This window comes from Gavia stellata, chromosome 4 (assembly GCF_030936135.1).
Source record: "Gavia stellata isolate bGavSte3 chromosome 4, bGavSte3.hap2, whole genome shotgun sequence".
NCBI lineage: Eukaryota > Metazoa > Chordata > Aves > Gaviiformes > Gaviidae > Gavia > Gavia stellata.
The window spans coordinates 63,921,729-63,949,261 of record NC_082597.1 but is presented as its reverse complement, the minus strand read 5'-3'; the positions used below and the strand labels follow the sequence as shown (position 1 = coordinate 63,949,261).

Genomic DNA, 27,533 nt, shown 5'->3' with positions numbered 1-27,533 from the left:
TGCTGATTGATTTTTTGTAGTTTGTAAAAGTACCTACAAGACCTAATGTGATCTAAGTGTAAAGCTATTTCATGATGCATTGATGTTGTTAATTCACCCAACAGCCTGATTCAGAAGTGGCTGATGCTGGCATGAAACTTGAAGCGTACTTCGAAGAACTTCTAAGGAACCTTTATCCTGAGAGGAAGTTCCCCATACAACCCAACTGCCAGAGTGAAAAAGATAATCCAGAACTTACCGATGACTCGGATGATGACTTTGTACAGCCCCGGAAAAAACGCCTCAAAGGCGAAGACCGTCAGTTGCTTAAATGAGCCGCATGTGTTACTACGGAACATTTTTTAAAAACTAAGAATATTTATCACTGTTAATTGTGAAAAGGGGAAAAAGTCATGACTGCTTTGACTTGTAGGTTTGTGGATATTTACTAGACTTTCTACCCCTTGTCCGAAACACAAATCTAATGGAGATCAAGGCATGTGGAGAACTTCTCTGAAGTTCCGAAGTTTCATCGTACATTTGGAGCAGCACAGAAATTGCCATTTGCGTGGGGTGACACCTGTTTAACTTTACTTTGAGGAAGAAAAGAAGTTTGTATAGAACTGAACTTTAAAACATTACATGGCTTCAACATGTGGCTTTCTGAGTTTGAAGAAAATGTGATCTCACCAGACTTTTAATTTTACCAAAGGCATGTGGCTGGCCATAATTCGATTTCTTTGTACTGTATTTAAAACAAGCCATGAAAACAGATGGTGTAATATTATTGTCCTGCAATACTGACTGGTACAATGAAAGTGTAGTTGCCCCCAAAGAAGTTATTGGTAATTTTAAAATGTAAAATGTATTAAAAATAACTTTAAAAAGAAAAGGAATTTGTCTGAGAGTTTTTTTAACGGAGGAAGTAAAGGACAGAATACTTTGTTTTGCATCATTTTTCTCACCCCCAGCAACAAACAATGGTAGTCCTGTACTATTTTGTTTAACATGTCAAGTTTGATGTACGTCTGTTTAATGGAGTTGATGGCAAAGTCTCGAAGGGAAAAATGTTTGCTTGCAGCTATCAGTCAGTCTTTGTGTATGTTTAAAGAGGGAAAAAATAGCATCCTTTCTGTCCGCAAGCTCTTTTTGTTTTTCCAAATTTCAAAATAGGTTGTTGTCAGAATGCAACCAGCAACATTTTTCACTTGGAAGTACACAAGTTTGAAGAGGCAGAGAAAAAAGATGGATATTGCTCTTCAACCCTTCATCTGTCCCTGTTAATCACCAGAAGGTGAGGAAAATTACCTTTCTTTGTTCTGTCCAGTTTCCAGAAGCACTGACAACAATATAGATGGTTGCTTCTGCCCTTTAAGATTGCAGAGTTAGAGAATACTTGTCTGCAGTTGCTCCAGCTATTGGTTTATACTCTTCATTTATGTCATCTTAAATGAAAACTGAGTTTTCAGGAGAGCAGGCATTCTTTTAGATTAATTGAGCTCTGATTGTGCCAGAATTTTGCAGATGGGATTGTGAAGACATCCAAGTGTATACAAGCCTACTTTTGACTTGCTATGTAGCACTGATGTGGTGCTGTGGATAGATCATTGAAGAGACTAGATACAAGGGCTGCTTGTGCCTCCCTGCTGTGTACATATGCAATCAGAAAAAGGCCCTTTTTTTTGTTTCTCACCAGATGAGAAACTTGCCTTTGTCATAGGGCAGGACTGCACACTTACTTAAGTAAGTGTAGTGGACACTTCAAAAGATTGCAGCAGGCCTTTGACATAGCTTTTGAAATGCCATGATGATTTGGTTGGTTTTTAAGCTGTCCAGAGTAATCATTTATTTTTCTTTTTTTTTTCTTTTTTTTAAATTACCTGAAGAGAGTTGCTTGTAGCAGGATTTTTACCATCCCAGCACACCAGAAAAAAAGGAAGTGAGGTGAAGGAGCAGAACAGGACAGTGAGGGAGACCATGCTGACAAAACAGGTGTGATCCGTGCACACTGCAGTAGCGCAGATGAAAGAAATAAGAGGGCCATTGCAACATTGGAAGTCTTAAAGATCTAGCAATGTCACTAATTTTAACAGTGCTTCCAGGGGAAGGTGCTGTGTGTTCCTCTGGACCGTAAGTTGGAAGTACAGATTTATTAGGAGGCAGTGCATTCAGAGATGAAATGAGACACCTCTACAGCTTCACACTCAAGTTGTTCTCCCAATGGAAATTACTGGGGAGAGGAGTGTAGATGTATTTGTGCAGTCCAGTTACTTATCTATCTGCTCTACACTGTTTGAAAATGTCTCTGTTTAAATAATCCACTGGAAAAATCTGACTCAACTTTCATTTTGTGGTCTTCAACATCACCCTAAGAATCTTCAGAAATTCTCACTGCAATGAGGTTTGAGAAGTTAAATTTAACTACTTCGATGCAGATGATATATGGACAAATAGTTGGGGAATGCTATTGTGTTTTTAAAGGAAATTACTATATTCTTTCAAGTTGCTGTGGCAAAGACGGTATCTACTTTGTGTGTTTTACCCCCTTTGCCTCAATCCACTGAATGGTGGCTTTTTTGTTTGTGTGTGCGTGCAATGTCACTACTAATAGCACTAGTAGTAAAGAGTCTTCATCTCACTTCATGGGACAGGTAGAAAGCATCTATTTATTGAATCATAAGAAAGGGAATGTCCTTGAGAAATTTGCCATTTATCTATAAAAATCATAGCTCTTACACTGTTCAGCTGCAATTTTTAATAATGGAAATGGTATGGAGAAGCAATCAGCATCAAATGCAGCTCACAGGAAATGACAGATTCCAAAGGTTTATTTGTCTTTCCTACCCAATCCAACATCAAACACTCGCTTTCATTTTACTTGCTAAATGGGGGAAAGAAAAAAACAAAACATAAAATTAATAAAATGCACGTGAAAACCAACAGAAATGGATACAGGGGAAAATAATATGCATTTGGATATGTCCAAAAGGTCTCATCTGTGATAGGCAATCCCTATGACTGCTTTGAGAGTGGACTGATGCTGTCTTAATAAACTGAAACAAGAGTAGATACACTTTTTAAATGTCGTCATCTAGATTTCACAAAATGTTACGTACATATTTTTTATTTGGTTGGTTCATTTAGACCTAGCTTTAAGGAGCACATCTCTTGCCCGGAGCCTTAGGACTAAATATTGCCATGTTAAAAGAGCTTTTACATCATGTATTTAACTTCTTGTATGGATTGGATGACTTTACTGTGTGAGGCCCTCAGACAATACGTTCAACGGCCATGATTCAGCAATCCCTGAATCACTACGTACACAAATGTAATCTCTGAAATGACCACGAGGTAAGAGTCAGCGAGTTGAATTTAAGATTTAACAGTGGCTTTTCTGAGGGCACAAATAGTTCTGCAGATTTTTTATTTTCTGTCTTTTTGACCTATGCATTTAAAGGCCAGCAGCTGGAGCTTATAACTCTGATTTGTAGCAAGGAGGATAATAATGCTATTGAGTTAAGGCCCCAGGAAAAGGGGGGGGGGGGGGGGGGGGGGGGGAAATCCCATTAAGGAATCATTAGACTCCCATTTATCTCGACCGCTGTTAGCCAAAGTTAATCCAACTGTAGCTGAATCAAAGCTTTCCTTTTAGGTCTAAAGCAGTTTTAATGAAGTGTTTTGCTTAGTAAATCCAACCATTTGAAGGCCTAAGTGTCTCTCTGGCCTCTGTGCATGGGGTTGAATTTCACCCACAAGGGAAGAATAAGTTGCTTTGTCCACTTCCTTACTTAAACTTCGGTTATTTTTTTTTTCACCAGTCTTTTACAGAATAGCATATAGATATTTTAAATGGCATAAAAACATAAAAGACAAGCATTTCTAAAAGAATACAAGCATTTAATAAAGCAGGCAATGATTAATATGTTGCTTTTCTGAAAACCGTAAGCTTAACTGCCCCATGCACCTTGGGAAAACCTTAGAAGATGTGACCCAATGAAGATAAGTGTGTTAAGCGTGCCTGCGTGTGTGTGTGTGGGTATATATGTAACGTGTGTTTGTATATATGTTTTTTTTAAAGTCTGGTTCTGAAGCCCACATAAAACAGCTTGATCAAACGTCTGTCTTGCTCTAGGCTGCTAAAGAATGTGGATTATTTAGCCCATGGTCTTCTGGTTTATATTGGTAAGACTGCAGAATAACAGGCAGTGTGATGTGGGCATGCTGTATGCATGAAGTGAACATTTCCATGCTGGTATAGCTGAATTGATGAATCACAGAACTGCTCGCCACCTCCTGTAATTAAACTAGTGTGACTTGTGCATAGGAGGCTCTCTGAATTTAAACTTTCCCCCTTAATCTTTGTACTTAGTGTTTTGGCGATTGATTGCTTTTTAGGAAACACTAGCCACAAGGGCTTAGCTAACAGGCTGGTAGAGCTGGGGCTTTTGACTTGAATTTGATGAAGAAATGGCTTTAGTAGTTTAAGGTATTACTTGTATCTGCTGTCCTCTCTCCCTACAGCACAGGCAGAACAGAATGTGTGCTGGTGAAGCAGCAGCTTCAAGTCAGGACTGGAGGTTCTAGCAAAGTGGGGCTTCGCTAGCTGAAGCTAACACGCTGGCATGAGAGAGCTGGGGTTAGGGCAGGACTTCTGGTTTGTTCTTTTATGAGAAACGAGCTTTAGGCAACTGGGGTGACAGTGCTTTAAGACGCTGCAACAGCATGTTCCTGTGGTTGCCTGCCAGGCCTTATTTTGGCTTACGAACCCTCAGGAGACTTTGGTTTGGATTCTGGCTGAATAGTAATGTACTAGTGTCTAAATGGTATTTAGATACACAGGAGCTCCTGGAGTGGTAATACAAACCTGCAGTGCCCTGCCCTTGGTCTCGATGGGCAGCGTGAATGCAGAGATTGCACACACAACACACACAGACGAGAAAAGACACAGGGCCCCAATGAAAGAAGCACTTATAAGAACCTGGAGGTAAATGAACAGTTCAAACATCAGCTTAGTGGTATGGGGGGGCTGGCAGTTAGCTAGTTAATTAGGAATTAAAGAGTGGACAAAGGGTCACAAACACCTGAGAGACTCGACAACAGAAAAACAATGTCTTGTGAATCTAAGAGCTTTCAGAAAGTAACAAATACTAGCAAGCTGAGCTCTGGGAAGAGGTTTTTGCAGATCTGCACCTGGCAAAGACAACATAAGTACTCTGTATAAACACCAGAGAAAGAACTAATGAGTTGGAGGGGAATTGAATAAATCTCTTTTTTTTTTTTTCTTTTGTGAACTTCAGAGGCATCTCTGTAAATTTGATAGCAATGATTGGCACAATGTTTACCAACATTATCAAGTGTGCTCTTACTTGTGATATAAATGGGGCCACCATAGCTCCAACACGGCACAATGAGCCACTTGTTCCCATCCCCAGGGCTCGCATTGTGGTGGGATAAACCTGAAACAGGCCAGAAAGAAATCGGATTAGTGCAACAACAATCTGTGATATGTGTCCTTATTTTTCCTTTTTTTTTTTTACTTTTCTTCAGAGAGACCCATTACATTATCAAGGGCAGCTAGTGGGATAAGATATGAAAACAAATAAAGGCTCCTTTGGGTCTCTTTTGTGCCATTTCAAATCTGCCATTTTTTGTCCCAAGTAAAGTTTTAGGGCAAGTCAATCAAAGCTGGGTGTGATTCCCCTGCTGTTTGCTTACCACCACCTTTCTCCCAGCTGTGCTGGGCAGCTCACATCAAAGTCACAGAGGATAGGCTGGGTGCTAAAGGAAGAATTCAATTTATATTGCCAGGCCCTGTATCTGGAAAGCAGGAAGAAAGGATATTGTCTGCAGCCTTCATGACTGCCTATTTATTTGTATCAACAGCACTTCTGTTTAGAAGGAGGAAAACGAAAAACAGATCCCAATAAGAAAACTCCAGGCTTAGAAGAATGTGCTTTGTCTATTTTCTTTTTCACATCTCCCAAACAAACACCTGTGCCAATAAAACACTTAAGCATGTATTTTGCTTAACTTTAATTAATATAAATAGATTTTAGCAAGTATACTCATGGAAACCTTTGTTTAAATACTTTACTGGGCCAAGCCAATGGAGGTAAAGTAATTCAAGAAGAGTCCAGGCACGTGGCCATAAAGGGGATTTCCAAGTTTGGTTTTGATCATTGATTAAATTGTGAGTAGTATTGGTTTATGATATTGTTACAGGGCATCTTGAAAAACAAGGGTTAAGAGTAAGAAAGAAGAATGTAAAGAAGATACTTCATAACAACTGCGCCTGGCACTTAGACATATTAGAGATAAAGACTGTCTCCACTGACTCTCTGCTAACTAGCAATAATGATTAGCACAAGGACGAATCATAGAAAAATAGAATAGACTGCCAAAATAGTGCCCTAGAGTTAACTTGTCTCATTATAAACTCATTTTAATACTAAGAAACACACCTCCTAGCTAGAAAAGCCCCAACCCAATTAAGCCCCCTACTCTCTGAGCATGCGTGGTGAATTAAAAGAGAACTGTAACTTTAAGATGAAGTAAGAAAAGTATTAACCGATAGTTATTAAGGGGTGGAACCGGTAGGCGTAACTAACTTTGTTAACTGTTTTAAATACCTGTCATGATTTTAACCCGGTGTGCAAGCTTTGAGGAGAAATCCCCTTGCACCCAGCGCCGCAATAAACGTGCCTGCTTTATAACTCTTTGTGACTTGTGAAGTTTGTTTCCACGTGTCAATATGGCCATTGTAGCAACAGTCTTTCTTTACATCAAGAGCATCCAATACAGGACTATTAAAACACTGGTATTTATTCAAGCCTGGGGGCCAACAATGCATACTTAACCCACAGAACTCATGGCTCCAAAGTTGTATGAAGGACAAGCTCCCTGAAGGATTAAAACTATTTGCAGACAGAACACAGCCATTTCCATTAAGTGAAAAAAATCGTATCTATAACCTCATATACTACCTCAAACTACTACATCAGTCCCTTAAGCACTGGAAAAGGTTCCTTTCAGTGGTAGCCTATTTTCTAACTTTGCCGCGGTTGGGGAGAGGAAAGACTGTAGGTTTTGGAAGATGGTGGTACACAACATCCTCAAAAATAACATTTTGTAGCGGGTGACCTACTAGTAGTAGGTGGCTCAGTAGGGCAGTCCTCTTCCACCTGGCTCTTGTCACCTCCAACTAGTTTTCTGATTCCTTTTCTGATTTTGCATATGAAAACAGTGTGACCAGGAAGCCAGAGATACCTAGTTCAAGAAAAGTGCCTCTAACTAGTCAATAAATATGACAGCATTCCTGTGTACAGGCAAATGGACTTTCATGCCCCAGAGCAACTTAAAGTACTTTCAGGAGGACCCACCTCTGCTGTGTAAATGTAGATGGTGTTGAAGTTTGCTGAAACCAAGGCACGCAGCATGAAGAGAAACCCAATCATGCCTGTGCTAGAGAGAAAGCCATGTGGAACAATGAGTTAGTATCACTGAATGGTGACCAGCAGAGATGCAATCTAATATATGCACTGTGCTAAGGCTTTTAGCAGCTTAATGTAAGGGGAAGTATAAGGAAAAGTTGATTGCTGACAAGTATAATCTTTCTTCAGGCATGTTTGTCAATGGGCTATTGCATGCTAGGTTTCCTTTAGGCCAGTGTTAGAGGGTGGAGGGAATATTCTGCATGGGATCATAGTAGCTCAGCTGGTGCCTTCAGCATTACGGTCAAGTTTTCTAGCGCAGCCCTTGCTTTTGGTTCCTCTGTAAAACTATTGCAAGCAAATATGATGGCCAGGCTCAGTTTCAGGGAAAACTGAAAATAACAATAGCAGCACAGAAGCCAATGCCTTTGTAAGCATCCTGACAGGGGCTTCTTTAGCTTAATGACTATTTGCAGCCTCCCACTCCAGCTCCCAAGTACTTCAGCCAGCCTCCAGGGCCAGTGGCCCACGGGGCAGGCAGCAGCCGTCAGGCTACCGGAGAGTTTAGAGGAAACTTCAGCTTGAAACCATCTTGATTTTCAGTAACTGTTAAGCTCTGCCTGCTTGAGAGGGGTCTTTCTTGCACATTCTCACAAATCAACCTGATAATTACAGTACTCATGGCGGGCTTTCCCTTGATGCCTTGAGCTCCTTTTGAAGTTCCCGACTCTACAAGTTAGAGGAGCTATATGCAGCATCGCCAAAAACAAAAGGGGGAAAAAAGAGACTGAAAGAAAAATATGACTTCTTTCTGGTGGACGTTCACATAATTTTTAATATTCCAGACTGCACTAGAAAGCAGCTAGTTGTGTGTTTAGGGGGAGCCATATGGGCACAGTAATACCAGCGAATCCCTCTGCACACCCCCATACCCCTATACACAGCATCTGGTGCCACAGCTTTCCCGGGAAGTGCAGAGAACCAGCCAGAGGGTTTTTTTCCGGTGTACAAGAATTACTGGCCTGACTGACTGGTGACCTGAGAATGCCACAGGAACTGCCCTCTGCCCACAGCATTGCACCCCCTCAACACCACCAGCATGCTGAGCGATACTACCTTGAGGTGCAGATATTAAGGAGAAGAAAGAATAGTGCCGTACATCCCATGGTGATACACAGGCTCAGGCGTCTTCCGAGGAAATTGATGACAAGAATGTTCAAAGGATTTACTGGAGACAAAAAGGAAAACCATAAAATGTTAGATGACCTAACTGTAACGATTGTCTGTCTTCATAGACTTTATGCAGCGTGCCTCAAAAATACCTCTCTGCATCCCCAGCGCCTACCAAATGCTCTGCAAAATGCACAAACCCTGTAATTCCCTTCCTGTACCTAAACCCTGTAATTTGCCCCCTCTGTTTTGTTTGTCCTTCCTCTCAGAGTATGGAGCCTGTCCTTCTCTGAAATTGCCGTGCTGTACTATGGCAGGACACCAGCGCTGGTCCTGAGCCATGTGTAGCACAGGCAAGGAAGGCACCCGCTGGGTGAGCACCACAGGCCTGGGTGGTATTGCTCCCTCTGGCCCCAGCCCAGCCGCACATACTGGGGCCCAGACTGTGCCCCGTAGAGTCTCCCCAGGAGCTGGGAGCCAAGCCGGCACCTGAGTGCATCCCTGGACTGGTTCCAGCCCAGCTGCACCTGCAGGATCCAACACCCGTTGCTTTGCAGCTCACTTGCTGAGACATGGACCAGGGAAAACGTTTACCTCCCAGGAGTGTGGCAATACTAGACCCACACACAGTGCCAGGTTCTCTCAAGGGTGCCACGTGGGTGCCTTTGGGCTGTCCTGCCATCGCCCAGCGCTCCCCGGCAGGCTGCACCAGGAAGCATTTTGGTTTGCTGCAGCTTCCCTCGGTCGCTTAGTTGTCCTTTACTGTAGTGCTCAGCACAGGACCTGCTGCTGAGGCCACCATCTCCTGGAAAGTAGAGCACTTGTGTGGTGCATTCAATTACATCAATCTGACTATCTGCAATCCTTGCGTATTTATGACTTTCCAAAAACTACATGTCTGGGAATTTGGGAAGCCAGGCTTGGTTCTGGTAAGTTAGGAGCAATTTCCCCTGGAGTTTAACCAAGGCTATCGGTACGTACTAACTGCAAAGGTCTTTAGCTCTGCTGTTGGAAGGACCCGTGCTGTCACCAGAAGCTGAATTATTCACCGGGGGAGCAATGCCCTCCCTTGCCACCAGCTCATGGCCTGCGTCCCAGACTTTCATTTGAAGAGCCTGTGCCTGGCAGTTGCTGGCAATGCTGAGGACATTTTGACCCCTGGCGCATCACATGCATGCATGCACAGTTAAAAGCTTTGCAGAGAGCATTGGCTGGCTGTAAGAAGGGACTGGCAGGGCAGGGAGGGGAGAAGAGGTTACGTGCGATCTCTCCGACTGTGCTGATGATCATGGTCTGGTAGGCAGCAGGCCCAAACAAGCGGCAGTGGCAGGGGCTGCGGCTCTCCTCGGAGTCATCGCCAGGGTCCTGCACCAGTAGTGCCGCAGAGCCACAGACAAGGTCCCGCTCCAGTAACTCAGAGCTGGCCAAGATGACGCCGTAATACGCGAAAGCTATGCCAAGCCTGTGGGGGGAAATGCTGCAGTGAGTGGTGGCAACAACAGGGAAGGTGAGGAACCTGAAATGCAGCAGGTTTTGGGTGCCCTGGGACCCCAGCTGAGTGCACCAGCTCTGCCACGCTGCGCAATGGATCCCCGTAGCCTGAGCCCAGCAGTGACTCCGGCACCCACCGGGTCACCGGTCACCCCACCACCACCTGTGTCCATGCACCTTTCTTCCTTGGAGGACCCCACCCCAGCTCATCTTTTTGCTTGCCCCTTAGTGCTGTTTCTTGCTCTGCAGCAGGTGACCTGCTGTGGTCACGCTGGGGAGAGCATCCCCCTTCTGTCCCTTTCCTCACGCAGGGCTGTAAGCGGAGACATTTCCAAACCACCCCTTCCTGGGGGACCAGGGAGTCTCAACATCAGGCCCCGATGCTTGCAACTCACATGAAGCAACTGTCCAGGTTTTTTTTTTAAGTCCTTATCCTTTCTGCCTAGGGATTTTCAAAAGGAGTTTTCATTAACTGGTGGAGAGGCTCACATCGCACCCTGGCTGGCTGTCAAGAACACAGCATTGGTGGTAGCAGCCTGGCTGTATCATTATTAAGTAATTCAGCATACACCTAATCATAAGCAGGCCAAGAAGTAATTTTCACTTTTTTATCCCCTCTGGCAGTTTCAGAAATGGGCAGCAGAATCTGGGCTAGGAAATGAGCTGCCTGGAGATGTGGGGGATGCTCGGGGCATGGTGGATGGGAATGTGAAACCCGAGAACACGCCAGCGACTCCTGGGGGAATTAGGAGAGAAAGGAGGATTAAAAAAACAAAAGAACGGTATTTCATAACACTCATACAAGTTGAGGGGAAAAAAACATAAAAAATTCAAGGCCTGACTTAGCAATATTTTGGGTCAATGGGTTCCCACGGACCCATTATTTATACATTTCCATTCCAGACAGCAAAGTCAATGAAACATATATTACCCTTGCATACAGCTACCGGGAACATTGCATATGAAACCTGTCTCTCTTCAATCTTAATTTTTTGCTGGCCAGTGGCACTGGTAACATTTAATGAGTTTCTGTTAGAGCCCTGTTTCACTGATACATCGGCTGGCCTGCAAAGGTGGTGTATTTCTTCTCCTCCTCTCGGGAAGAACAAGTTTACACGAAGAAAGGAAGTGGACCTGCGGGCACATCGCTGGTGCACACTGCGGGCAGGCGCGGGCTCTCTGCTGCAGCTCTCGCCTGGCTCCCACCCCACCTCCCCTGAACCGCACTGTCCTGAGGAAGGTCTCATGGCACCGTCCTGGATGTCCAGCCTTTTTCTGCCTATGTTAACACCAACCAACATAGGGTGTCTAAGGCATGGTCTGAGATCAGGACAAGCCTGCGGTGACCCATGCCCACAAACTCCCCCTCCAGCTGCCAAGGATCTGCAGCCACCTCCTGAGGCAGAAGTGGTGCCTTGTAATAGCAGAGTCAAGGGAAGACTTCTGCTCCTTTCACACATTCAACTGAGAGAATGAACTGATAAGAAAGAGAAAAAAAAAAAAGGTTTTTTTTTACCATATGATCCATATCTGCAAAGTGGTTCTGAGGTATTTGGGGTGGATGAGGTCCTTGAATCTTCCTCTCCTTTCCTGAAAATCATTCGATAGAAATAGCTTTTAAAAAGGTGTCTTTTATACAGGGGAGAGTGTTCTGTGGCAGCAGCTGGCACCCCAGGCCCCCCGCCCTCACTCCAGGCTGCAGATGGCACAGACTGACAGATGGTGCAACACAGCACCCCATCAGCCCTCCAGAGAGGAAAGCCCCTTTTCCCAAGGGATTCCCACAGGAGGATGTGCTGCAAAGGATGGGAGGGAGGAGAAAATAACACCCTGAGCACTCTTAGCCCCCGCAGGACCCCCATTTGTGGCCATGTGCATCTTGCCGGGAGGCCTGAAATGCCAGTGAGCAGAGAGACAAGCAGGCAGTGGGGGGCCCTGCCTGCCCCACTGCTCCCCAAGAGCCAGCAACTGTCCTAGCATCCCACCACCAAGGGCAGACGAGTTCACAGGGATGGTTTGGGTTGCCTTTATTTTTATTTTCCTCATCACTGGTTAAGCCTGAGAGGCTGCACAACTAATAAAAACCCTTCCCACAGCCAATGCGGGTCCATTACATAAATTCAATTAAACTACAAGGAAGCTTTAATCCTAATTAATTCCAATACAATAGCACCATCTTGCTTGAATTGCTAAGGACAATGCTTGGTGCCTGTGGTATTGAATAAGCAGCAAAGAGGTCCAGGAAAGGGACTTGAAAGAGCTGTGTAATAATTTTGAGGCCCTGGACAATAGTTTTGTCCAATCTTCCTCTCTTGGGGATCAAAGGAGCCACCTGAATGAGTCCTCCCACCCTGCAGTCAGCAGGGCCTGGACTGGGGATAAGGGGCAGCCTGGGGGGGCCCTGGCCCCCAGCTCCTCTCTTGCCCTGCCTGCAACACCCACAGGTGCTTTTGGGCATTTTGGTCCAGTAGTGATCAACTCCTGAGCTGCTCAGCTGCTTACAGGTGCAAAGAGCGGTAGCTCCGAAATGGCCTCTCCTGCTTTGATCCTCTTCTGCTGGTCCATGGCTCCACACTCAGGGACCTGGGGTGCTGGGACCCAGTGGACAAGCCCAGCCAGGGGCTGGGAGAAGCCTCTGGGAGCGGTGGGTTGGCCTCATGGCAGGGACCCTTACAGCCTGACCGGCCACAGCCCTGAGAGAGACCTCAAGGGGCAGGTCCCAGGTCTCAGGGCACAGGGGAAACCCCTGGGGGATGGATGGGCAATAAGGAAGAACAGGATTTGCCGGGAGCCCTTTTTGTGGTAAAGGAAGCAAATCTTTTCTCAGCACGATGTTTTTCTGAGTGAACACAAAGAATGTGAAAAAAAGCAGAAAACTCAATTCCATTTTGAGGGCCAAGATTACTGTCTCTCTAAAAGAAAAATGTCATCTTCATCATCACATTCAATAGTTGTTTGGAAAGAAATCAGGCAAGGAGGGGGAGAGAGGCAGACTGAGACGTGCTTAGCAGTACCGCTCCCTCCCCAAACCCCACATGCCAGCAGCCCTGCCCGGGACAAAGGGGCCGGGCAGCGCCACCGGCTCGGCTTACCTTGACGGGCTCCCTCAGCACCCCCTCGGGCATCGCCGCCCCGTTCATCGTGGCTATCCTCCGCAGCGTGGCCAGGGCAGCTGCCATGTTTCCCGTGGACACATTGTACCGTGCTGACTCCGGGATGAACTGAAAGCAAAGCGGCGTCAGAAAGCCTTTCCGCACCTCTCTGTCCACACAACCCTACTCGCAGCTTCCCGACATGCCCAGGACCCCAGCCAGGTTAGCACAGGGCACTGCCTGAGCTGGAGCAGCCTTTTGCCTGTCCTCCTCCCCAGCCATGCCCTGGGGCACCCCTACGTGTCCCAGCACCCCATACCCCATGTTGGGGGGCTCACCCTGCCCAGCAAACCCATTTATTGGTCCAGCTCCCAGGGTTTGCTGCTGAGCCATCTGTGGCAAGCGCTCATGAGAGGTGGAAGCCAAAGACACAGGTTTAACAAAAACAACCCTTAATTAATTGAAATTCTAAAATGGAATGAGGCACGTGTCACTTAAGCAAAAGTCTTGGAAGACTCAACAAGCCCGTTAAAAAAAGGAAGACATGGACAAAATTTAGGAACAAACTCACTCATCACTAGCATTTCAATGCTCACCCACACCTGGTGCTCCTTCCAAAATAAAATACCTTTTTATTAAATGATGGCTCTATTAAATTATAGAAAATTACATCTGTATCACTGAAATATGAATTAAAGACTCCTTTTTTAAAGGTATGTATGCTGACTGGGACTTCTTTTCTTCTGGACTAAAAACTTTTGCTACCCATTATTTTCCAGCAAAAATAATCAGGGAAACCAAATGTCAAAGTTATATGAGTGGACATTTACAGTGACCTTGCATTCGACTGCCCAGGTAGCACCCCAGGTGGACTTGTGCATTCACTCAGCTGCAGGAAGGCCTTTCACATCTGCACGGCTTGCACCAGCCACAGCTTAGCACTGCAGTGCCCACAAGCACTGTAAGTAGGGATTTTCCATGTCACTCCCCACAAATAAGGCAGTCCTCACGTCCGAGGCTGATAATTCTGAAGCATGAGTAAACCTGGGGAAGCCACGGTTGACCCTGACACCCATTTGCTCTGTGAACACTTTACTGAGGCTACTTTCCTCAACTCTAGCAAATGTAAAGACTGAAGAGGGTGCACTGTGGCCAGCACTAGACTGAAGATATTACGTGTGATTCTTTGCATACCCTGCCTAGCCCGTCTTCCTCTCGATGCCTGGCCCATCACCACGGTCCCTGGGTACCGCTGGCAGCCTGGAGCCTGTGGTGCTGGAAGGCTACAGCAGGGCAGCAAAGCCAGAGGCTTTGCAAAGCAAAGCAAAGCCAAGCCAAGCCAAGCCAAACCATCTCCCGCAGGGTGACATCTCCCCAGCAGCTGGTCTGCAGCCCCCCCAGGCCATCAGGACCTTCTCAACCTCCCTGGGTGAGAGAGCTGCGGTGGTGAAAGGAGGACACAGGGACAGCCCCAGGCTTGCCAGGGGGTGGAGGGCAATGCCTCTTGGTGCCTGGGGAGATGCCAGGTCAGTTGCAGTGTGGCAGGGAGCAGGGAGAGCCGCTCTTCCTACCTTGAACACCAGGATGAGAAGGATGCCAGGGATGGAGGCGATTCTGATCAGCCACCGCCAGCCGATGGTTGGGTTCACCACCGATGCCAGGCCAATGATTAACAAGGATCCTGCCAACCAAAACACCTTTCAAAGGGAAAGGAAGGGCTTAAAACATGAACACATGAAAATGATTTGTTTACTTTCTTCCCTTCTGGTCTGGTTCCATGGATAGGTGGGGATCTGTGCTGGGGAGCACTGCGGTTCAAACCGAGCCATCCCACAGCTGTCTGAGAAGCTGAGCTTGAGTTGAAGGAAAGAGGGAAAGACAGACAAGGATTTGGGGAGGGACAGCTGAAGATAGTCTTAATTAGCTCCAGATGAAAACAGATAACTTGCTGTGGCTACCATTGTACTTAAAGCCACTTCTTTTGTCCTTCCAGTCACTTCTCTGCTAATGCTCATGCCCATGAATTTTCCTCTTGTCTAAATCTTTGCGGTGAAGCAGCAGATTTACAGGCACTGAAGGCCAAAACAGGCCAAATTTCCACTGCTGGGAGTTGGTGCGTCTCCAGTAGACTCAATGCCAAGTTATACCAATGGAGTATCTAGCCCTCCGATCTGCAAGTACATTACTCCCTGAAGTTCACTTGTTGCCATGAGGAGATGCGTCCCTTTCCAGGGGACCACCCAAGGGACCTCAGCCAACAGAAAGCACAAACAAATACATAAAAGCCACAGCAAGTTCATGAGTAATCTGTGGGCAGAAATAACAAATTTCTGGGGAGAAATACAAGATTGTTCTTTTCTATAAACCTTTGTGTTTCTGATGACACTTTGGTAATGAAGCCCTGGGATCAAACACGCAGTAATGAAAAGCAAATTATCCCTGCCACCAAGACCGTATATAAACACTTTTGGTTCAACAGTCAGATGAATTTGTGTGCTCGATGAGGCCTCCGCAGATCATTTGCACATGCCGCAAGTGCCCACTGCAGGAATCTGGAATAAGCAAAAACCCCAGTCATGCTTGCTGCGGTCTTTGCCCAGCAAGTGGTCGCAATCCTCCCAGCACGTCTCAGGCTGAATTTGGGACTACCTATGCTAGCCCTATCCTGCGCAAAGCCCCGGGCCGCCCCTGAACAGGGACAGGGAGAGGCGCAGATTAGGACCTCATCTGGGAGTCACCTCATTAATCACTCGTTATTGAAAAAGTCCAAAGAGAGGAGAGGATGAGCCCAGGCCCGGAGGGGGCCCATTGTGCCGCTAGCCCCAGGGCTTGCCAGAAAGCCGGCCCCATTAGAGCTGGCAGCACCATTATCGGTAGGGCAACTGAGAGTCTGGGTGTCAGCCATCACTCAAAGTCCCTATGTAATGTTTGGAGCATCCAATTATTTGAGAAGAAATTGCCTCTCTTCTGCAGGCAGCTGCCTGCGTACAACTTTAGTAATGCAGATGCCACGCTCAGGGATGCAGGAGGCAGCAAGCACTCACTCGGACCAAGACAAGTGCGAAAAGTCCGGGAGAAAGGCTGACCTGCTGGAGACCCGGCTTCCAAACAGCAGCAGGACAAATCTCCCAGGACTTGGGGCTAGAAGAAACAGTAACGTGCTCACTCTTACCTGAGATAAGGGCAACATGTATCCTCGGTATTTGGTGGGCAAAAATTCCGTTTTTATGATAAGCCTAGCAAAAAGGGAAAAAATGCAGAAATACAGCAACAATGCGAATTTCTATCCTAATTAAGCAGCAGTTCAATTCAGCTCAGTTAGTGCTGGACGTTGCTGCCTGTAGGCAGAGTGACCATCCCTGTTCTACCACTGAGCATCCAGAGAGGGGACCCATGCTCTATATGCCTCCCATTTGGGCAGGCACCAAATTACACAGAAAGGAGATGCATGGCATGAATCCTCTCTGGGCCAGGGCTGTAGGATACAGGCAGATGTTCTTGTGCAGCAGGACACCTACGGGAAGGTCCTGTGGGGCAATTGAGGTGTCAGCACAGGCGCAGAATACGTTTGTAGGAGTGGGCAATCTTTAGTGAATATTTTTTTCATTAAATAAAGAAAACAGTCCATTCCACTTTTTATCAAATGGTTGGATAGCCCTTGGGGGAGGGCCTGGCACTGGCATCTCAAGAGATCACAGGTGTGAATTGTGCTTCCTTGGCTGAAAAGAGAGAGAGTGACAGACACCCACAATGGCTCCTTCTATCTCAGCTGTTAAAGTGTTTTATAAAATGTGCAATTTCCCTCCACCCTCATTAGGCTCATACGCAGCCTCTGGCCAGGGAATGGGGGCCCTTCTGCATAGGAGGCATCCCCTGGAGCTCAGTGGATGCACAACCTGGGTGCATGCCTTCTCCTCCCAACACCACCTATCTCCCTGCTGTCCTTTGCTTCAGCAAAGGGGTCTTAGGTCAGTGTGACCAGCTTTGGGCTTTCTTGCATGGCCAGCATGGAGGTTCGAGGAACCACGGAAGATGCTGAAATGTTGCATTTGTTTCCCCGAGAGAGTTGAAAGAAATAATTTATTTTGCCAGGCTCCTAGTGAAGTGGTTGTTAATATTGTGAATTTCTCCTCTCCCCCTCCATGTCCCCCTTTCTGCCCCAACAGGGCAAAAAGTTTCATTTAAGTGGCAACGTTTTACATCAGTTCAAAAAGAATTTGCTTCTTAAGCAGAATTGTTCTGATTTTTTTACGAGGAAGCAGCCTTTGCTCATCTGTTACCCGTCTAATTGTTTTTATAATATATGTGCTTAATAATCCTTCTGTCACTGGCTTAACGTAAACCAGCTGGGCTGTATTCCTGGGGTTGGGAGTCCTTGGGAACTGCAATTTATGTCCATCGACCAGGATTCGGTGAAATTGCAGAATGGCACTTTGTTTTACGGCATGTGGGAATTTGCTTCCCTTTCCACTTCCAGCCCCTGTGGAGGCCCCTTCCCTGCCGTCTCCGCCAGGTCCCAGCGCAGCCATGGCTTCTCAGGCTCAGTGCAAGGGAAACCAGGGACACTGCCAGGGTCAGCCAAAATGAGCTGGAGGGCCTTTCTGGCTGTAAACCTGGGAACTCAGCCCCTCCAGGTCCGGGGGTGCCTCTGCTAACCTCTCCGTGAAGGCTGGCTTGCCACGATGCACGGCCTTACCCTTGTGCGTGACCCGAGACGCCACCTCCTACCATCGCCCGCAAGAACACGAACCAGACGTAGGATGGGGCAAATGAGGTCAACAGGGAGAAATACGCTGCCCAGAGGAATGAGAGCAGCAGAATCTGCGAAAAGGGCAAAATTCAGGTCATCAAACCACAGGCTCAGCCAGGTGCATGGCTCCGGTAGGGCTTGGGAAAAGGGCGTGCAGCCCCTGGTGTTCACTCACCTTCCAGCGGCCATACCTGTCGGCCAGGAGCCCGAGCACTATGCTGAAGACCATGTAGCCAAAAAACACCATCTAAGGGGAATTGAAACACAGCTGTGGAGGGCCCATTCCCGGCAGCACCGGGCAGCTCTGCTCTTTGAACTGTGGGTGAATTTAATGCTTTTCAAGCAGCAGGATGAACTGCAACGCCCAGAGCCATGAGCGAGGTGGCTTTCAGGGGTTGACTTCCTCCATGTAAACACTCACTGCTTCAACCCTCAAAGCTGAGGGTTGGATGGCAAGGACTTCGAAATAAGAATATGGAAGTGGGGGCTTCTTTTGGCATTACAGCTCTGGGCGCAGACGTGTGCTTACGTCAGCTTGCTTTCTGGTTTTCTACAGTTGTGGTACTGTTCTTGTCCCTGAGAGGACGCCCTAGGAATTTATTTGGTCCGCTGGGAAATGTACTTTACAAAGCCTGTGGTGGTGCCCTGGACAATGCCCACATAGTGAGTGGATGACCCACACAAAGGGAACACAAGTCACTCACCGTTGTCACTAAAGCCACCTGCCAGTCTTGAAGCTGCCACTCACATCGGATGAGAGGGGACACAACAGCTATTAGCATGATCTCCATTGCTTCGGCCACCTTCAGAAATGAGCGTGCACATTAGCAAGAAAGGAAGCCACAAAGAGACCACAGCAGAAAGTCCCTCAGTCCCACCAAGCCTGCATCCATGGCAGTCGCACCATGTCAAGCCATGGTGCCTCCATAGCGGGCTGAGCCCTGTGCCTGATCTGAAAGACATGAGCACTTGGAAACAAGGAGAGGAGGGGAGAAAGGTGCAGCTAGAAAGCAGGTATCTAGGTACACTGTGTATTTAGGAAGGCTGGAAATACTCATTTTTTGCAGAACAGACTCTCTTAATAGAAGGTCTTCAACTACCTCTGGAAACCAAGCTGCTTGGTGAGGTACCCGGCTGTGAATTCAAGCATCTAACACAAAGATGACCTCTTAAAACTGTTTCTGATTAAAAACTTCATTGCTCCATTGGCTGTTTGCCCCAGCAGCTGGCTTCAGTTAAGACCTGAGCCTATGGTTAATATATAGCTAGAGGTTTTCACACCCCAGCTGCAGTGATCCTTATGGATATATGTCCCCATCGCACCTTTACACCAGCCTGGCCTCAGGCCTGTGCCCCAGTTCCCAGACCAGATGCACCATTAACCCAAGACCCTGGCAGTTAGGAAATTTTTCAGGTAGCCAAGGGTGAGCAGAGCACAGCCCTCCCATGCCAGATTACACAGGGTTCGGGTGCCCTGGGCGTGGCATGAAAAATGCCATCGGGAGGCTGAGCCTAACCCTCAGGCACTACTGAAAACGTGCCCTGTCAGTGCTGCCCGGTGGGACGGTGCTCCAGGGCAGGGGCCAGGCCAGGATGCTCTGGGCCAAGCTGCTCGGCTTTGCCCTGAAATAGGTCTGGTATCAGTTGTGGCCAATATCAATTTTGGCCAAAGATGACAACAGCAGAAATCCTGTTTGAGAAGGTACATGTGAAAAAAATAGGCTGCATTATATGCCCGTGGTGTTTAAGGTTGTTATTGCACAGTAATAAGGAAAATGAGTGTTTTTTCGGGCCAGTGCAGATGGCTGCAGACACCTACCCCAGTGCTGCCCATGATCAGGAAAAGCGCGATGTGGAACCTCCCAAACCCAATGGTTTCCACAGCTTCTTCCACCGTAAATGTCTTCTGCCCTGAAGACCAAAGGGAAAGAAAGACAGAGACAAAAAACACGTCAGCAGTCAAATTGTACCTCCTTTTTATGGAATGGGAACATTTTTCATGTTACTGTGGGACCGCACCAGGAAAAAGGCTGGCAACAACTACCAGTTGCGTGTCCACTGACCAGCCTCTGGGCACGCTGGTGGCTGGGCACATCCCAGGTTGCTGAAGCCACAGTCACCCTGGGAGAGGGCAAGCTGGGCGTGCGTGAAGGACAGCCGCGCTCCCCGGGGGCTTTTAGAGCCTTGATCCGAGTTACCCCTGGTGCTTCAGAAACCCAGGGCTGGGACTGCGTCTGGGCAATGGTCTGCTCCCTTCTTCTGCCCAAATTGCCGCGGGGCTCAGCAGTTCGGATCAACTGCACCCCTGGGGTACAGACCCACTCCTGGCATGGGAGGTATAAGCTGGGGGCTGTCCCAGCCCCAAGCCCTGCAAGATGAGCGCAGCCGGGAGCTCTGGGCTCGGTTTCATCTCCTAAGCCTTTATTCCTGACTTTCTCCCCCCATTTCAAGAGCAAACAAAGCATCTCAAGATCAGGGCTGGTATGACTTTATAAACAGACCTGGCAGAAAGCTTTCAGTATATGTATACTTTTAAGCTCTTATTTAGGTAAAGTCATAGCTGCATAAATTTTTCTGTCAGGCCATTTATCTCCCAACTAAGTAATCTCAAACCCGTCAACATTACCTCTGAAATGGAACAGAACTTACTGCAGGATTTCAGGAGAATTTTTTTTTTTTTTTGCAAACGCAGAACTTTTCGATTTATGCTTTTCTACAATTTTTTCACTTTAAAATGCTTTTGAAATACTATTTATTTTTCTTTAAAAAATAATTATCCAAAAATTAAAGAGTCCTTGAATTAATAAAATATTTACACAAAGCAGAGGCCTGAGAAAAACCAAGCCAGCCAGCTCTTCCCACCACTGGAGGTAGCAGCCACCAGCGTGGTAGCTGTGATGGGAGAGGAACAGTATGAAGCAGATGCTTGTGGCTCCAGCTACAGAGGTTTTAGATAGCTGGAGTGCCAGGACTGGGGACCCTCCCTCTACCCTGGCTAAATGAGGACCCAAATTTCTAGTCCTGCCAATACAAACACACCTTTTGGGGGTTCTTGTCTCTCTGTGTGGATTTCCTCCAAACAAATAGTATTTGCTGCCTCTTTTGGTGCAGTGGCCATCTCAGATCCTGCTGGGGTCCACCGTCACTGTTGCGCAAGGCTGGGATTTAACTGTGAAAGCTCTGAACAGTCACAAATCCATTTGAGCAATAAGCCAAGAAAGCAGCATCCCGCGCTGGAGTGGAAACATTCAGATATGCTCAAACATGGGTTTGTTTCAGGCAGCTATTAGGACATGTCCCTTCCCAGAGTGTTTTTTGTGAAAAATACATAGAAACATCACAAGACATGTGAGCTGAACTGACAGAGATCAGTCATTGCATTTCACTGGATGTTTTTATGGGAAGTCCAGGGACCGCCTTAGGGAAGACTGAAAACCCACTAAGACAAGAGAACATGTGATGACTTCCCCAGCCCAGGGGTGAGTAAAATGCAGAAGCAGCCAGAAGTTGCTGCACCTCCAAGAGCTAAGACATACATGACTGGCAGCAGGTTCCCCCTGTTGAAGAGAGAAATTGCCACCCCTTGGGAGCCAGTCAAATGAGAAGTAGAGGCGCTGCGCTCTCTAATTGCTCAGCCTCATCAGAGCATGCACTGACACAGAGCCAGCGGGTAAGAACAGCTGTGCCAAGGAGCACGGTGGCCCAGCCTATGCCCCTAACCCCAGCTGCCCTGGGATGGCGCGGCCAGACAGCAGCAAGCACCAAAATCTTCCTCACCCAGCCTGCACCCTGCCAGAATAGCACTTCCCGCTGCAAACCTGATCCTCTGCCTCACCCCCCCGCCACGCTAATCCCCACCCTCTCAGGTCAGCAAGAAACACAGCCACAAGTTCTGGATTGTGACAGGGGAGAGCTGGCTTCCTCCTCCGGTGTTTTTGGCTTCCAACACTAGATCCCTTGGCCTGATTACAGCCGCTTTTCCTGGTCAGAAAAGCTCAACTCTATCCCAGGGCAGGGATTAAGCACACGCCTGCTTTAACCCACAAGCTTTCCTGCCGAGTGCATGGGTTCAACCCATCTTCAATTTGATGACACCCTCTCCTTTGACTACCTCCCTTCAGGGGTGCCAGGCTTGGCCCAGGCAGCATTCATGGCCACCCAGCAGTGATTGGTGAGGCTGCAGTAGGGTGAGAGCTTGAGGGAATTGATGACCAAGAGCATCTAATGAAAGACACAAAGTCCCAGCTGAGATAGAGGGCAGCACGAACACAGAAAACAAAGAGTTACAGTACTCCCAGACTGGATACCTTAAAAGCTTTATACTGAGGTACAGTTATAAGGAGGTCATTAGGGCTAACTGCAGATTAGTCGGTTGGGTCACATACACTGACCTTGCTGTTACAGATCATTACAGTCCAGCATCCAAGAGGACGCATCAGGTATTGCTTACAACTGTCTCTCAGCAGTGTCCTCGGAGGCAGCAATAGCTGCCAGCAGCACACAGTGCCACCAGCTAGGGACCATTTCCCAGCGAAACTGGCTCAAAACCAACCAAACAAGGTGCCTGGAAGAGCCCATGAGAAGAGGTAAAGCTTTACTGTGTGGTTGAATCGCAAAGGGCTTTGCAATAACAAAATCTGGGGACATGTTTTTTCGTTTTCTATTCCTTTACGATTAGGGACCTGCAAACACATTCTATCCTAAGCTGCCACATCATGCCCGTGTTTGGTTAAACAGCTGCTCTCCTCCAAAACCTGTGGCAGGCACAGCCCAGGGTGCTGGCAGGCCAGGCAGGGGCATGCCCAAGACAAGGATCAAGCCCTGGGCCCTTGCCCACCCATCCTGATGCTGAGATACTCTGCTAATTTTTGCTGAGAGGTGCTGGAGTGTTTCACTGGCACTCACCCGCTCTGGGCCATGTGCCACCATCCTGGGAAGTGCTGCAGCTCTTCCAGAAAAGGGGAGGAAACCCCAATCCCTGGCATTGCTGTGCAGGACCCCTGACGAGGCTCAGGTGCTCAAGCAGAAGGGTGCAGTGGCACTTCTGACACCCCACAGTAGCCAAGACACCCCCAGAGGCGTCAGGATAGTGGATAACGCCTGTGGGAGACCCACACTGCTTTCAAATAGCAGCAGGCAAACAGCTGGGATACTTGCGCCAGCATCTCAAATAACACCAGAAATCTGTGCAGGCACCTGCATCCCCCTCTGTCCAGGTACTGGGGCAGCTGGAGCAAAATTCACTCATCCATAAGCAGACAAGAAGCCACTGTTCAGGTAAGTCCCTGGCACTGTATGCTCTGCTCCAGCATTTATGAGCAAAAGAGAGAGATTTAGATGCAACACTTCAGTAAACTCCATAACAGTTCCTACCAAACCCATGGTTTGCTCATCCCAATCCTTTGCAGCCTGTTTGCCTTGATGGAGTAGCTAGTGCCTATCACGCCTCTTCAGGGAGTCACAAGTTTCCCGCTATTTGTAAATCCCACTGAAAATACTAAATGCCAATTACACAAGCCAAAAGAACAGCAGTGACAAAGCTACTGCTGGCAGGGAAAGTAGCGATCCTCCATCCGAAGGGAGCAACCAAGAGCACAGTGAAACTCTTGCTGGGACCCAGTGGAAGGATGCTGTGACCCCACACCGGAGGGCTGTGAGGCCACGAAGGGCACACAGTATGCAATGCTGCACATGAGACCAGCTGGGAATTTTGTCAGTAAAGTCAGAGAGCTTCTGCACAAGACATACAAATGATCAGATACCCTCACTATTAAGCCAAGGCTTGATTAAATATTTTTCCTTTTTTTTTTTTTTGAGTGAATCTTTCTTACCTCTGCAGTGTCTCAGGCACGGAGAAGCAGACCTTTCCTCTTTTCCGATTGTTTCTTTCCCTTCTGTTATTTTCTTTTTACAGTGTTGGCGGTGCTGTGGGTCTGGGATCCAGCTCCCGGGAGTCAGGTTTCCTCCTTGCTAGGCACAGGCGGGTCCCTCTCCACCCGCCTCCGCCCCCCAGAAGTAGGTGCTGCAGCCGAGTTGCCCCAGTGCTTACCTGTGCTGGTGCCAGCACCTTCAAGTCCTCCACAGGGGCTGCCCGCCACGGGTGATGGTGCTTGCTCATCCCTTCTTGTGGGGACAACCCCAGGGAGATGGAAGGAGGGTGCTGGGGAGACATCCCTCTTGCAACACCAGCAAGATTTTAGCTGACAGGTTTTGGGGACAGGTCCTGCAGCACCAATGCCCATGTGAGTCACCTTTGCCATCCCCTGCAAAGCCATGAGCAGTGCCCGAGCGCTGCAGCCACCAGCCCCCTTAGGCCAAGTGAAACCAACTCAGGTGCCAGCACCACGAAAAAAATGAGGCTTGTTCATCTGCTTCATCCTTCCGAATTTCCTGACCAAGTACCAAACTTCAGGGAGCATTTGTGGCTTAAATTGCCACAGTGATCCCGACCTTACCGTGCAGCAAATCTCAGTGCTGCAGGTTGTGTTGGCCAGTGAATCTGAGCTACGATAGGAATGTTCTCTTGACCAGGAGCGTATATGTCAACCTTTACTACTCAAGTGTGTTGGCATTGGTGAAGGCCAGGGAACATGCTGGGATGTTTTTTCCTCTCTCTCTCATAAGGGTTCCCAGAATCTTTCTATTTTGAAATACATACACTCAGCTGGCAGCAATGCTGCAATAGCTTTGTTAAAGTGTGTAACTCCCATGCTGAATCTCATGCTTCCAAGCATCAGGAAGACATTTGCTACCAGCCAACATATGCTATTTCACAGCCTTATTTTACATTATCTTCTTAATAATATCTAATATTCAGCTACATCTGTTATTGGCATCTGCTGAACAACATGCATGATCCAGGCTGCCAGATCCACACCATTATGTTTTTATTGCAAAGAGTCAAGACAGCGTGCATGCAATCACAGGACTGTGCAGATGTTTCGGCATTCCAGCTTCCCAGCACAGAAGGGAAAAAATGACCAAAATGCCAGTGAAATTCTCTGCCACAGAGATGTGCTTTCAGGCCCAGGTGTTTGGGATTGAACAAAGGGATACTATGTCTTACATTTTTTTAACCACCTCATGGTATTTTAGTTATTTGTCACGGAAATGCAAAGACTGGTCAGATTCAAGCATGAATGGAAATGTCTAGAGGTGTGAAAGCTCCAGGAGAAACAAAAGAGTGAGGGCGAGAAGAAAGGTCTCCACGCTGGCCAAGGACATGATGGAGAGCCATCATATGGGTAAGTGCTGTTTGCTGCAGGAGCCAGAGTCCAGGCTCTGAGAAACTGTTGACTCATGAAGTTTATGAAAGCTCAGTCCAAAAACCAGTTCATCATCACCAGTCCAGAGGACCTAAGAGACAGGACAAGAACTTGATACCTGGCTTTTCTCATCCTCCACATCAACAAAGTCATCCTGGTGGGAAGGCCTGGCCACACACAGCAATGGCTCTCATGAGAAGGAACAAAATATCCAGGAGAGAATGGATGTGAATGACTGAAACCAGCTTGACTTTGTTATTCCTTTCCCTTCCTACATGGTCATTCACTGACTTTTTTTATATTCATTTTCTACAAAATAATATATCTCATGACACCAGCTCTCAGAAACAAACACCTTCCTAGCAATGGGATGAGCTTTGGATCCAGAAGCACCTATTCCTCCCTAGGCACAGATCCAGAGTCTGCCCTGGAGGGGAATGCTGAGGTCCTGACTTTGGAAGTGTTCCCAGTCAGGTAATTACAAGTCACACCTCCTCCAGCAAAGGGTAAAGTTCAGATAAAGACACAGGGGTGTTGTACCAAGGTCTACTAGTCTGTAATGGTGGTGTCTGCTGGATCTGACCACATCTGGTGGCCACATTCACAGAATCAGCTAGGAAACATGGTCCCATGCAGCTTAGCAGCCGTGCAGGGGAATGGGCAGTCACTGCTCTGCTCCAAAATCCCCCTCATCTGCAGGAAAACCTTTTAAAAACAAGGTGCATGGAACACTTTTGGGCTTTTAAACAAGTCTTAAAAACAACCCAGATGAAAGCCAGGGCTCTCCTCAAAGTGTATAAGAACAACCCTGCCTGCCAGCAATATTTCACCTGAATGGTCCTTGATTGTAAGTGGGCTTGGTCCTCTTGTGGAGTGGGGAAGTGCCATCCCCGTACCACAAAGGCTTGTGAGCCACAGGCTCTGCTGAGTTACTCAGTTGCACACAGAAAGGGAGAGCTGAATACAAAATTAAGCCAAATGTTTGAATCGCTATTCCGTATAGTAAACAACAGATCATCTTGTCAACTGCAGTATTCAGAGGATAACTTGTTTTTCTTGCTTAAAATTTAAACCTCAGACAAAAAGCAAAACACCAAGAAGCTCTAAAAGGAACGAATATTCTGTTTCAGGTAATCACCTTCTCAGTTACATTGCAATCACATAGAAGGGTGCAATAAAGGTAAAATATGTGTTTGCGCAGAAAATCCGCCCCCTGTTTCATAAAGCAAATTATTTTCTCTGCATTTGGTGATGCATCAAACTAGTTTGGCCTTTCTTGCTTCAAGACAGCTTTTCTCCTGAATAGGAAAACCAAAACAGGCTGGAAGGAAGAAACAAAGGTGATAGTGATTCTGTGATTCTGTGATATGAGTACAGTGAGCAACTGTGACACCAGCTGCATTCATGTCCATGTGATTTTTGTCTGTACCGTAGGTTACCCATGCCCAAAGAACTGGTGGCACGAGGCCACGTGTGGGTCATGGACACACTCCTGGGCTCACCTCTTCTCAGCTCCAGCTGCTGCTTCAAACCCAAGTTGTTGTTAAAAGGGAAAAAGGCTCATGGCTCTGTAGATAACCAGTGCCCAATGCCAGTATGACTTCTTGAGATCACAAGGAAAAAGTGGAACAACTGCTTTGCCTGAGGCTTTATTTTCTCCCTAGTCACTATAGCAGGAAGATGACTTTCAAGCCTGACTATTGCAGACTCACGGCCCGTGGCGACTATTCCACTGTGTGTCCTGCTGGGAACACTCCCTGGTGGGTTTCTTTGGTGGAGCTGGATATCAGGGGTGTGAGGTTTGAAAATAGGGCGTGCTTGGTCACACCCTATGGAAGGGAGCACTATCACCTCCAAATCCATTGGTGTGCTGTGTTGGGATTTTACATCCTCCGCGGTTCAAAAAAAGCAGCTCATTATGATTAACACTATTCAATTTGAAAGATTAGTAATTCATGAATATTTAGGAAAGATCACAGTACATCAATACTTCAAATTCATCTCAACAGTTTTGATTCCTCTCTTCTTTCTGTTCATTAGGTATTAGCATTTCTACACAGTCTGCTTTAACAACCCGTCTTGAAAAATACAGCACAGGGGGAGTCATCTTAAGTTTCCAGTGAGAAACAAGTCAATAGAGAGAAATAAATTGGCTGCCAGTGTGGAAACTGGCACGCTGTTTTGTTTACACAGCTCAAAACTAACACTTTTGGTAAGTGATGACGTGTGCAAACTTCTATAATTCAGTGCTGTCAAGCCCTGGAGCAAATCGGATAAAAAGAGGGTTGTCGTAGCAAAGCATGTAGAAAATTACAAGCCTGCAATATGATCTGTCTTTGAGCTGGTTTGCATTGTG

General features: G+C 47.1%; 2 protein-coding genes across 10 annotated transcripts in view; one reads left to right on the top strand and one right to left on the bottom strand.

The window, feature by feature from the left end:
* The window catches only part of TRIM24 (tripartite motif containing 24), a 60,644-nt gene extending 59,783 nt beyond the window's left edge, over positions 1-861 (top strand). Inside the window, exon 19 of the mRNA XM_059815932.1 lies at positions 105-861. Within this exon, the coding sequence (XP_059671915.1) occupies positions 105-314 (210 nt within the window). The 3' untranslated portion in view covers positions 315-861. The remainder of the gene's footprint in view (positions 1-104) is intronic.
* Positions 862-2,619: 1,758 nt separating this feature from the next.
* On the bottom strand, positions 2,620-24,392 carry SVOPL (SVOP like). 9 transcript variants are annotated; one of them, XM_059816058.1, is made up of 16 exons: positions 23,962-24,392; positions 23,744-23,845; positions 19,732-19,823; positions 18,617-18,715; positions 18,088-18,159; positions 17,859-17,983; positions 16,335-16,398; positions 14,734-14,859; positions 13,163-13,291; positions 11,587-11,660; positions 9,839-10,041; positions 8,526-8,637; positions 7,359-7,440; positions 5,346-5,435; positions 4,844-4,957; positions 2,620-2,860 (listed from the first exon to the last, which is right to left on the bottom strand). In XM_059816058.1, the coding sequence occupies exons 1-16, from the start codon at positions 24,185-24,187 to the stop codon at positions 2,849-2,851; spliced, it is 1,722 nt and encodes a 573-aa protein (XP_059672041.1). In that variant the 5' UTR covers positions 24,188-24,392; the 3' UTR covers positions 2,620-2,848. The 9 variants fall into 9 exon arrangements, with proteins under 9 accessions (XP_059672041.1, XP_059672040.1, XP_059672043.1 ...); XM_059816057.1 differs by having other exon boundaries at positions 7,359-7,435; XM_059816060.1 differs by lacking the exon at positions 4,844-4,957.
* Between the last annotated feature and the right edge of the window lie 3,141 nt (positions 24,393-27,533).